At 28.3% G+C, this 13,532-nt stretch overlaps 2 protein-coding genes across 2 annotated transcripts; one reads left to right on the forward strand and one right to left on the reverse strand.

Moving 5' to 3' along the window:
* The first annotated feature begins 1,734 nt into the window (after positions 1-1,734).
* LOC130673830 (uncharacterized) lies at positions 1,735-3,051 on the forward strand. The gene is made up of 3 exons (XM_057479040.1): positions 1,735-1,810; positions 1,955-2,885; positions 3,003-3,051. Exons 1-3 carry the CDS (start codon positions 1,735-1,737, stop codon positions 3,049-3,051), a joined length of 1,056 nt encoding a protein of 351 aa, XP_057335023.1.
* A 208-nt stretch (positions 3,052-3,259) lies between these two features.
* On the reverse strand, positions 3,260-11,893 carry LOC130673460 (uncharacterized). Its single transcript, XM_057478475.1, has 7 exons — positions 11,454-11,893; positions 7,100-7,238; positions 6,632-6,785; positions 5,100-6,103; positions 4,947-5,013; positions 4,370-4,538; positions 3,260-4,024 (listed from the first exon to the last, which is right to left on the reverse strand). The coding sequence occupies exons 2-7, from the start codon at positions 7,226-7,228 to the stop codon at positions 3,880-3,882; spliced, it is 1,668 nt and encodes a 555-aa protein (XP_057334458.1). The 5' UTR covers positions 7,229-7,238; positions 11,454-11,893; the 3' UTR covers positions 3,260-3,879.
* Positions 11,894-13,532: the final 1,639 nt, after the last annotated feature.

The raw sequence follows: 13,532 nt of genomic DNA on the forward strand, positions 1-13,532 counted from the left end.
TTATATGAATGTAAGGTATAAGTATGTGGATGCGCGGCCGAGCGAAAATTATTCCAAGTCCTGAGCACCAAACTCAAAGGAAATAAAATAAAAACGCTTATATAGATTTCAAATGAATCGTTTAAAAGTTTTAAGAGATTGAAAGAATTATAAAATGAACAGAAATACGAGAAGTATTGGTGAAGTTAAAATAAACTTTAATATTTTAATCATTCATTCTTTCATTTTCTATCCGTCCGCGCGGATTATCGTCGCTCGCACGGCTAAGTTCTCGGGACTTAGTGTTTGCTTAACGAATTCTTTTCTTTAAATTCAATTTTATCTTTGATAAAATTAATTTTACTCGATTTCCTTTGACTTATTAACTCGGGACTTAAAAAATATTTCACAACAGTAGACTCTCGATATCAACACCAGAGGGCGAAGGAATTTATTCCCGTCCACAGTTACGGCGGATAGTTATTATGATAAAACCGCGCATTTAAGCCCGGAAAGGTAACCTAGTTCTCCAGAGACGTTGTCTGAGAAGACCATTCACGGACAACTAATCGGAAACTCTCGTACCAGGCGTCCGACCGGACCAGGTAAGTGCAGTTTTTCATTCTCATGGAGGGTTGAGGGACTCCACCCTGAGGCCTTCTGCCGAGGGGTGGTGGGTATTTGGGAACCGAGTAGGTGAGGGTCTGTTGGAGACCATCCACTTACCCTCATGGGATGGGACTTCGTGTAGGGCCGACGGGGTAGTCGACCAGACTCCCCTGAAGCAACCGGGAATGGGGGTAGACCGCGATTTTAGACCGCGAATCTGTTAGGTATGTGTGTGTGTGTGTGTATATATTTTGTGTGACCGCGTAGAATTATTAATAACCAGCGGCATTTTTGTTATTAAACCGCGTTAAAAGTATGGATATTATTTTATTGTAAAGGTAGTAGAACTGAGCATCGGAGCTCATGTAAAAAAGGTTTTGTTTACTTTCTTATTTAAATAAAGTTTGATTATTTGTTTATTTGTAAAACTGCGTATAAATTAAAGACCCCTTTTGAACCCTGGACTCCGGCGAGTTAAACCAAGCAAGAAGGGGTAACTGTTTATAATTGTTTAACAAATTACTTATTCATCTAAGTTCTGATTTTCCGATATTTAAAATGATCTGTTCGTAATTAATTTGGGTTATATTTAATGTTTGAATTAATAATTTAATTTAAACCGGGTTATTTTTACTCGTTACAAATTTCCAAAGAGTAAATGAAGTTGCTGCAGTTTTTTTAACGACTGCTGATGGTGAAATTCCCGAATCACATGTGACAATTCAAAATAAAGCAACTAAATCTTTACAATGTTTAAGTACCATGAATCCTAATACTGACCCCTGGATTTATCCTCTTTTGTATCCTTATGGTGAACAAGCTTGGCATGCTTCTATATCATATAAAAATAAAACTAATCGAAGAGTTACCCGCGCTGATTATTATAAATATCATTTAGCAATCAGAGATAACTTCAATGTTTTTCTAATGGGGCGTCGTTTATCAAAACAGTGGGTAGTTGATAGTTACGTTAAAATTGAAAAAGACACATTAAATTATTGTAAATTTTATCAAAAAAAATTGCGAGCTGAATCATATCAAGGTTTAATTGATCACTTGCAATCGCGAAGTTCTAATAACAATTCAAGTTCTAACATCGGTAAAATTATTGTGTTACCATCAAGTTTTACGGGTTCTCCACGAAATATGATGCAACATTATCAAGATGCAATGTCAATTGTTCGTAAATTCGGCAAACCTGACTTATTTGTTACTATGACATGTAATCCAAAATGGCGAGAAATTACAGAAAACTTATTACCAGGATAAAGTGCTTCGGGCAGACCCGATTTAGTTGCTCGTGTATTTAATATAAAAAAAGATGCTTTAATTAATATGATCGTAAAACAGTCTATTTTTGGTTCAGTCATTGCATACAATTGGGTAGTAGAATTCCAAAAACGTGGTTTACCTCATTTACATATATTAATCACATTAATGAAAAGTAGTAAAATAAAAACTTGTGAACAAGTTGATAAATCAATTTCTGCAGAAATTCCAAATTCTGCAAATAATCCAAACCCATTCGATATTGTAACAAAGAATATGCTTCATGGCCCTTGTGGAGATTGGTGTCTTATTGACGGAAAATGTTCAAAAAAATTTCCTAAATGCTTCCGAAATGAAACAGCCATGGATGATAATGGATATCCTTATTATCGCCGTAAAGATGAAGGAATAACATTTACGCGAAATGATAATGTATTTGATAATCGATATGTTGTACCGTACAATTCGACCTTATTACAAACTTTCAGTTGTCATATTAACGTAGATATTGTATCTTCAATTAGAGCAGTTAAATATTTATATAAGTATGTTTACAAAGGTCATGACAAAGCAGCAATAACGATAAATGGGACGTTATCGAATACTAGAATAGAAACAGAGTCGAATGAACAATGTGCTTCTCACAGTGTAAATGATAATAATGTAAATGACTATGACGAAATTCGTAATTTTGTTGATGCTCGCTATGTTGGCCCTGTAGAAGCTGTTTGGCGAATTTTATCAAAAAATTTACAAGATAAAAGTCGTTCAATAACCCGTTTACCAGTACATTTACCTAATCAGCATAGTATTACTATTAATGACGATTGTGACGATGTTGAACTTCAAAATGCCTTACAGAAACAATCAATGTTATTGGACTACTTCAAATTAAATGAGCGTGATCCTAATGCTCGGCAGTACACTTATAGTGACATTCCACTTCATTACGTTTTTAAAAAAGATAGTAATACAAAAATCTCAAATTGGGTTCCACGTAAGAAACAATTCAACGTTATAGGTCGAATGTATTCAATAAGCCCTGCTCAAGTTGAATTATTTCATCTCAGGCTATTGTTAATTCATATTAAAGGTACTACCACACTGTTAAAAATTTCCATAGTAATTTTACTAAAATTGTGTAGGAAGTTTTTACGCACCACATTTTCGAAATTATGGAACACAGTCTTGTAAATTTACTATACAATTTATCACAACTCAATTTTAAACTATTACAAATCATCTGTCGCAAAAGTACTAATCATTTACTAGACTTATGTTTAGTAATATTGCTGTACATTATTTGTAATTTCACTAAGCCAAATGTTTCAAATAATTTTAGTAATTTTACAAAAATTTATTGTAATTATACTAGACAATTTATACCAATTTAGTTTAGAAAAATTACAAACTATTTGTTGCCGTATTACTAGCATTTAGTAAAAAATGGATTAGTAATCTTACAGTACAATAATTGGAGTTTTAGCAAACAAATCATATTAAATATTTTTAGTAATTGTACAACAACGTATTGAATTTTTACTACTCAACTTACATCAAGTCAATTTGAAAAAAATACAAACCGCTCGTTGCAATATTACTATGCATCGGGATATAACTTGCATAGCTTTATTTCAATATCAGACTGAAATTTTACTGAAAAAATTTGTTAAATCAATGAATGCTACAACAGCGTATTTTAGTGTTCAATATAAAATATTTATTGATTATTAATTTATTAATTATTTAACTAACAATTGAACATATGTCATTAATTATAACAGGGTTATCAATAATTTATATTATGAAAATACTAACTTAATGCAAACACAAATTTTAAACTTTCTTTGAAAAATAACTAAAATTAAAATTGTTTAAGATAATAAATACTTAAAATTTTTTTTAAAGTTAGGTTTAAAGTCGATAATATTTTTTTTCATGATAATCATAAATATTAAATCATAAGAATTTTAAGTATTTTATTTATTGGTCTCAGTATTATTTAATTGGTCTCAGTATTATTTAATTGGTCTCATCGGTCGTATCATTCGTGTCCACATAAATTCCAAGTTCTTCGACCATTAAAGTTACTTTGGGATGGATGTTTGTGGCTTTTCGTTTACCACCGCGTTTCGTTCCTTTTGGAGGGCAAATTTTTAAGAACAACCTGAAAAAAAAAAAATTGAAAAACTTCATTTTTAAAATAAATTTGAGGAATAAGTACTTTATGATTTAATGTTATTTATAGTTTATGGGGAAAATCGAATGTGTCAGTCATAATTTAGTACTTTTATCATTAAAGCTCCGAATTATTTAGCTTGCAATTGCACACCTCCATCAATTTAGAATATTGACAATAGTTAATGTAAATTTTTACGTTTGAAATTAGAATAAAATTTTGATTTCGCGATTAAAAATATTTTTCTAAACCAAAAATACAAATATAAATTTTAAAGATATTTGTCTTTTTTTTTCAAAATAATTAAAATGTATACAATTTTTTAGTACTCACCGTTGGATTGCTTCCAACGTCCCTTCAATATCCTTCGGATACACAAAACCAAAAACGTAGTAACTTAGAAAAGTTGTTAATATTCCATCGAGGAATGAATCAACGTGAATAATAATTTTTTTCTCAATTACTACCTTATAAGTATTTCCCAAAGTGAACAAATGTGGTCCTACAGGAATAAAAAAATATAGTTAAAATAGTTATAAAAGCGTACAAATTATAGAGTTATGCGTCAACGAATCATAATTTACGTCATTTTAGCAGTTCAAGTAGCAAAAAATGAGACTATTTATACAAAATTAAAAACTTTTCAACTAAATAAAATTATCATATTTTGCAAGAGTAATAAATGAATAATTTTTCAAAAATGAATACTTTCACAGTTGATGTTTCCGAAATATTTTGAATATCTATTTTATTCAAATTTAATTTTGTCATTTTCAAGTGAAAAAAATTTACTAAAGGAATTGAAAAATAAAATTTATTCATTTAAATAATAAATATTGAATATCAATGTTTTAAAGTCATAAAAATAAATATAATTTATAGTTAACCGATATAAAAAAATTTTATTTACCTTTTATAATCAACACTGGGTTAGCCACAGGCACATAATCAACCAATTTATCGTCATCTACATCCTCCTATGGATAAAATTTAAAAAATTAGAAAATATTCGAATTATGCTTATTTTGTATTCAAAGTTATAACTATTATATTATCGACTTACATCAATGAAGATATAAAGATATTCTTCTTTTTCTTTCATGAATCTAATAATGAATCCAATTATAATATTTAGATAAGGTTCATCATTTTTGACTACATCGCAATGAGCCTTGGCGCTCTTTAAAATTCCACGAGCATATCGTTCATCTCCAACGGGGTTGGTACTTTTCTTTTTATTTTTTTTATCTTTAATTTCTCGATAAATTTCAGTATTTTTTGACCAACAGTTTATCGGTTTCGCCAATGTATCAATAGATTTCTTCCAAATTTGATAAGTATCTTTACCTAATAGTAAATCTGCATGCTTAATTACAACTTTATGATGATTAAAATGTGGCCATTGATCAAAAAATGTTGTTAAATCTTTAGTTTTGTGAATTTGTCTTCTTTGTAAAAAATAAGTTTCACTTATAAGTTTTAAATCATCATTACTTATATCATTCGAAGATTCGTAATGCTCGATAAGTTGTAAACTCTTTTTTTCTTGAGTATCTAGAGTTTCAGATGACGGTAAACTGGGCAAGTATGATACACATCCATACTCATCTTGAGCCTTAGGTTTTTCTGTAGATTCATCATCGGAGTCATCTAAACTGAAAGATACTTTAGACGTGCTCGTAGATTGTCCCTTTTCATAATTGACACCATAATATATTGTTTGCCTGAGAGCTTCCATGGCACCATCAACATTTTTATCTCCAATTTTAGAAGAAAATGATTTTGGATATGTATTTATGATCTGTTTACTGATGTTTTCGGCAGTTTTACGAGACGTATTTTTCAAATTATAAATCATGTATGCACTTACGATGTGGACCCGCGATTTTCGTTCTTTAGGTTCTAAAGTTTTGCCACTTTTTAAAGCAGATTGTACGTTAATCGAAAATTTTTTAAAAATTTCAGTCAAGTTATCACTTTGACACAACAACGATGACGATGAATTCGATGAAGTAGTGGCTTTTTCTGCTGAATGTAGTTGTAAGCTTTGTGAACGTGATTCATTGCCTGTAAAAATAAAATTATTTAATTATATCCACATATTTCTGGATTTGGATGAATTTAATGAATACAGTTTATTTTTAAAACTAATCATTACTAAAATTAGAATTGATGATCTCTTTGTGTTATCAATAAATAAATGACTAGATCTGAGTACTCGTAAGTAATTGATCTGAAAACACAACTGAGTTAAGCAAAAACTTAATTATTTTGGCTGTAACTTTCATAAAAAAAAAAAAATAACTAACCTAAGGAGAATAAAATTTTTTAGTTTTATGATTTTTTCAAAATTTTTTTATCGTTATTAATATTATAGAAACAACAAGTATAAATTTTTATTTTAAGTGTAATTTGAATTTATTATATATAAAACATGTTAATTATTGAATATATAAATGAATGCGGAATCGTATTAGTAAACTATAAGCCCGAGACAATCAATTTCTATTTAAAAACTCAAATTAACAACATACTTTAATTAGAATCCTAAACATTGTTATGAAAATCTTTTGTAATACATTGTTTAGTTCTTACCAGTTGGTGGACCAGAAATAATCATTTGTAAAGCGTTGTTGTTCCATGGGATTCCATCTGGCACTAATGTGAGTATGAGTTGCCCTTCAGTCGTGTTTGCTAAGTCCATCAATATCTCGTCTTCATCAATATCAGTAAAATCTTCGATATAAATCTATATAAATAAAAAAATGCTAATATTAGTAAAGAACAAAAAAATTGCAATTTTTACGGGAATGTTTTACAATAAGTTGTGATTAAAAAACATCTTTAATTACGTAAAAACATAACTACTTATAAGTAGTATAAAAGTAGTATAAATATATATATTATACATGTATATTAGTTTTAAATTATTTATTATAAGTAAAAGATATACAATAAAATCAAGGATGAACATAGCGAGATTTAGTAACAGTGAATTTGATAGAAGAAAATTGAATGACTTTGCTAAGAAAAAAAATCTGAAGTAAATGGAATCTACATTACCTTATATTTTTCGTTTGTAAGTTGTAATTTATTTTTTGCAGCCGATATAAGCTCATCCATTGAAGCAGCTTTGATTATTTTTCGTTCTTGCGGCTTATCATGACGACAGACTTTGAATAGTGCCGCCATAACTTGGTCTCTATTGTATTGTACAATAAAATTATTTAGTTTTGAATGTTTAAATCATATTTACACTATCTAATATTTTTAAATTTTATCAAATCAATTTTTTTCTAAATTTTCTTTTATATTTTAATATTAATAACTAAGTTTCATATTTTAGCTGATAAACAATTTGAATGAAAACTACTCCAATATTTATTATCAATTCTAAAATGTCCAAAAGAATTATGAATTATATTGTAGAAATGCAGAGAAAAATAATTGAAAGAACAATGTTTTTTATCTGATAAATATTAATTCAAGATAATTTATATTCTTATAAGCCATGCTCGACTAATCCAAATTTAGGTTTTACGCAAGTGAAGAAATTTAAACGATAAATATGTAATTTTTCAAAACTGGCTAGTTGGTTGAATGTCAAGCATTTGTAGCCCAAAATTTTTCCCAATTTATACGCGCCTAAATACGGTACAAATTCGGTTGCTAAAACCTCTAATAAAAAGTTAATTTCAATATCATTATATAGTATTAAACAAATTTTTCCAACAACTACTTTATATTGATACCCTTCTTTTGACACGAATAACCCATCCCCACAACGATAAGAAATACCATTTTTTAATATCTCATTACACTGCATAGTCTCTTGATGCAAATGCATGGTTGACAGAACTTGTTGGATATTTTCATTATATAAGCTTGAGTTAAATTTTTCGGTTTTTTTTATTTCAGTTTCAGAGCTCATTTCTCCATCCGCACGGACGAAACATTGATATGATTCGTGTTTAACACTAATAGATTTCGTGATGTTGATAAAGTTCAGCGAAGACCTTGTCGAGCTTTTCATGAAACAATGCTTGCTCTCACAGCGTAATGTCCATGTTTTCATTAAAGGTCCAAAATGAATAATAAGTTCTGGATAGTGCATCAAATAGTGATGTTTTGGGCGAAGTGGCAGTGTAAATAATGTTTTACGTAAATAAATATAATCATGAATAATTATTTGTAAATAGAAAATACAATTTTCATGTATCGCAGGAGCACAAATAATTTCAACTATTTCTGAGAGTAGTAAAATGCATTTCCAAGTCTCATCATCAATATCATAAATTTTATCATGAATCAATAGCGGCAGTAGTCGAAGAAATTACCATAATTGACAAGCAGCTCCTGAAATTCTTTTAGAGCTTGGTGAAACAGCACATAATTTATTACGTTGATCCTCTGTAGAGTATTTAAAAGATTCTATTCTTTTATTCAATAATTTATACGAAAACCAATTTTTTTTCACCAGATCATCAAGAAATAATTTGAGATCATATGCAATAACACCTTCAAAAACGTCGTGACCTAAACAAGGAGGCAAGCCAGGAAGACAAACATGATAAAATTCTAATTTATTAAAAGCAGAATTACGTTTGATTCCTTCAATTAATAGTGGTTTTTTATGCGATTTTTTAATTATTTTTGAATTAAATTTCATACGGCACTGAAGACGTGTGATAGTTTTGTTGAACGTTTTAATCGTTCTTCTCGGATAAGTTTTAAAAATTTTATTACCAGAATCGAATGATTTTTTCTGGATCAAACAATACCGACAAAAATATGGAGTTCTGCTAAAATTCTCTACAAAACCTCCTAATGCATGGCTGCCTAAATTATCTCCGGTTATAAATACCAATGATCCTTTGATGAATTGACCTGGAGAATATTCAACGCCGATGGTTTCAATTTCCTTTAAATCTGCAACAATTTTTCCGAAAACTAGAGCATGATCGGAAAATTTTTCTTTACACAATGCTACCAGATAAATCGAATTTACGTGGGATCTAATATTATCTGGAAAATTTCCAATAGTCAAATAAACTGCAAGAATTTTATATTTTGATTTAGCCGAGCCTAATGGATTGACTGTTTCGAAGGCATCTTGATATAAAATTAGCTTTAGACTACCTGGATTCTGTTTGAAAAACATATTCTCTTTAAATACAGTGCCATCAGTAAAATCTCTTAAAATTCTAGTATTGTTTTCCGAGAGATTAAATTGTAATTTACTTGTCAGAGATTTATTATAAAATAAATTTTTTAAGGTTTCTTTCAATGGAATGTAATGCCAAAAACGTTTCTTGCCGTTTACAGAAGGTAATGGAATTTGTACGGGATCTACATACGGAAAATGTTTTTCAAAAAATTTTCGGCGCTTGAAACTAGTCCCCAATGAATCATGAATATTATTGAATAGACTACTTTTTAAACAAGAATCAATCACATCATTTATAGTCTCAATTGGTAAATTTTTTCTTAAATTATTTTTGATTATCTCTTGATTTTTGTCGCTCATTTCACATATTTGAGAAGCAATAAACTGAACTGTTGAGGCCGGTAATAAAAATTTAAATTCAAGTTTTAAAAAGAAATGAGCTAAATTTGTCAAGAAAACATTTTCTGTATTATTTTGTTCATAATTTGAAAAATTTTCGTTCGAAAAATATTCTTCAGCAACCAAATTATTATTAATATTATTATCATAAGAATCGGTTACACAGATACTATCGTCTTCACAATCATTAGAAGAAGGTAATTGAGATGCGAGTTTTCCTTTTTTATGATATTTTGTAAGATGTGATGAGAATGAATTGATTTTATTATAAGTCTTCTCACAGTTTGAATAACAACATCTTATTGTGGTGCCATCATTAATGTGCATTTTTAAATGTTTTATCATTTGTTGTAGATTATCGTACTTTTGGGTACAGAATTCCACTGTACAACAAATTTCCTCGGATAAGAGTATATTATCAATAATATCGGAATGCACGTCTTTGAATATTTTGTTATTATGGAAGCGATGTACATGGCTTTGCGAAGATGTTAAAACGTTATAAACTTTATCACAATGATCGAATCCGCAAGGAAATTTATTATTTAGGCTCGAATGTTCTTTAAGATGTCGAAGATAACAATTAAAATGTGGATGACAGAAACTACAAAATTGACAATAAAACATTTTTCTCTGTACCTTGTATCAAAACCAATCTTTGATTAAATTACAATAGAATTGACTTCTAGAATTGCAATAAATATTGACTACTAAAGATATGTGATTACATAGTTCTTTACTTTTTTACTAAGCTTGATAAAAAGACAGTAAATTTCAAATATAACACTAAAAAATTGTTTTTACTCAAATGAATGAATTAAACAAACAAACAAAACTAATACAATACAAATATTAACCGATACTTTTATAATCTGTAAAATATAACAATTAAAAAAATATTAGAACGAAAATATTATTTTCGCTCAAACGATTTATATAGTGAATTATTTTTCATTTTCCAGAGATACAATGAGCTTGAATATATATAGATCAAAAAAATTTGTTTAACATAGAATGATTTAAAATTTAATATCGTCACTTAGATTTAATGGAATAGCTACAACTTTTATTAAACTGGAATGAATAATTTTTTTTTCAACTTATTTGTATAAAAAATTCTCTACTTATGAAATAAAATATTGATAAAAAAGTAAAATAGAAGATATGCAACAGATTTTAAATCAAAGAAATATAATTTTTCTTTTCAACGTTTCGATATAAATAAATTCTCTAGTTATAAAATAAAATATCGATGAAAAAGTAAAACAAAAGATATGCAAAAAATTTTGAAACTAGGAAAAATATTTTTTTTTTGACTTCTCAAGGTAAGAAATTCTCTAGTTATAAAATAAAATATTCATAAAAAATTGAATAAAAGATATGCAAAAAATTTTCAAACTGGGAAAAATCATTTTTCTTTTCATCTTTTTGGTATACATAAATTCTTTAGTTAAAAAAAAAATTTTGATAATAAAGTAAAACAGACGATATATCAAAAATTTTCAAACGCGGGGAAATTAACTTTTCTATTTAGCTTCTTGATATAAATAAATTCTCTAGTTATAAACTAAAATACTGATAAAAAATTAAACTAGAAGATATGCAAAAAATTATTTTTCTGTTTAACCTTTTAATATAAATAAATTATCTAGTTATAGAAGAAATTATTGATAACAAAGTGAAATCGAAGAATGCAAACAAACGATAATTATCCTCATTACTATTTTATGTAATTTAATTGTCTTAAACAACATCACCTGAGATCATGATTGAAAATAATGACCTCGAAAAAAAAATAACCGATCTATTATTTTATCAAAAAATTAGAACTATAAATTGTGAATAACTTACTTGACTTCAGCTATCAATAAAATAATTCGTTGTATCTAGTTTGTCTTTTTCACTGTAATATTTTGTACACGTAAATTTCACAATTGATACATAGCACTACAACATTGATAATAAGACGTCACACGTATGAACTGCACTTGCTTTCTGCCGAATTCAAATGAAACTCAATAGCTTCGATTTCGTTTGACAGAGAGGATGCCGTGCGTGAGCATTTGTTTTTAAGGTTAACTCTTTGTCCCGAAGTGGCGCGCTTTGTTGAACTTTGAGTATACTACACAATAACGTGGCCAGCACGTGGTACGTTGTAAGTGCTTAGCCTTAAAGACAGTAACCTGATACTATTGTTGTTGTGAGATATAATACCTTCTCACTAGCACAAGGAAACTTTTTCAGTTCTTAAGCAAATATACACGTATATTCATTATTAATGATGAAAATTGTATTAAATATAATAATTTCTCAACAGTCTTAGCTTATTGTAACAGAAGAATTTTTTCAACTTTTATTATTGTAAATAATTGATAGTAATTATTTTTTTCCGGTTTGTTTTCTGTAACCGAAATTTTGGTTTCATTTTTATTTTTTTTTGTTTGCTTTTTATGCTTCTAGAGCTAAAATTTTTATTTTCACTATTGACATTCATAAAATAGAATTCTATTTAAACATTTCTTAATATTATACCTGAACAAATGATGAGATTAATTTATTCTTTTCAAGTTCATGGCATACTTCTTCAAAAAACAATTAAAGTATTTGCTTACATTTTGTAACCGTAAGACGGTTAGGAATAAAAAAAAATTGAAAAATTCATATCTTTATATTGATGAAGTCTATTTCTAAATGAACTATTCGAATTTTCGACAAAATTATGAAACTCGTTGCTTTTATTTATTAAAAAATTTTTTATTTCCTTACATCGTCGTATAAAAATTTTTATATTAATCAACTATTTTTTTACAACTTCATTTAGAAAATAATGCTTATTCAGCAATGTGTTCTCTTGAAAATTCGTCTGATAAAAAAAAAGGTTCATTATTTTTTAACAAGCTTAAAAATTATAAATAACTTTAATGTAAATTATAAGAGTATTTCGTATTTTTTTACAAGCCAGACAATGCCATAGTTTAAGAGAGAAACAAATACAGTCGAGTCGCATTATGAGAGCGCTCGATGTGAGTCCGTAGATAGGAGTTTTCCATACTCACTCTGCACTTCTCCACACCTCTAATCACCCTCTGCACTGGACTCATAACGAGAATCGACTGTAGTCTTATAACGAGGTTCGGCTGCACTGATAAAAAATTTATCTTGAACCAAGAACACCATTCTGAAGAAAATGAAATTCTTGAGTCAAAAAGAAAAATTCTTAAACCAAGAAAATTTTCTTGAACCAAGAATTAAATCTTGACTCAAAAATTTTTCCTCTTGGCTCAAGAAATTCTTTTTCTTCAAAATGGTGTTCTTGGCTCAAGATTCTTCCTCTTAAGCCAAGTTAAATTTTTTATCAGTGTGTAGATATATATATATACACATTATTCCACTACACAAGGCGCATAGATCTGAATAATGCTTAACGGTGCGGGCGCTACAAAGCATCGCACAAAGATGAGACTAAGAATATAAAATAAACATGATTTTTTTTACATTACGACAAAAATTTTATAAAAAAGTTTAACTTTGAAAATATCAATTTTAATACTGAAATAAAAATTTTTTAAACTCGTACAAAGATTCTGTAATTATAGAGATACGCATTTTTTTATTTTTGGTGGTTTTTTGGCTACTTAAATTACGCCAAGGTAACAACTTTTCGGATTAAATTATATTATTACATAAAAAAATAGATCTTGTAAGAATTATAAAGTATAATTTTTAAAGATTATATAAAAAATATGTGAGACCATATTTCTTTAAATTTTACTTTCTATTAAGCATCACGTCATAGTATGAAGCTGTCATAGTACAGTTGATGTTTTCTTTTCTCTCGTGTAAACATAAACAAATGCTATAAAGATATCTGAGTCACGCGAGCGTAAATATCAGCGACAATTTAACACACTTAAAGTGGACTTACCGAAA

Source organism: Microplitis mediator, chromosome 8 (genome assembly GCF_029852145.1).
Source record: "Microplitis mediator isolate UGA2020A chromosome 8, iyMicMedi2.1, whole genome shotgun sequence".
NCBI classification, from domain to species: Eukaryota; Metazoa; Arthropoda; class Insecta; order Hymenoptera; family Braconidae; genus Microplitis; species Microplitis mediator.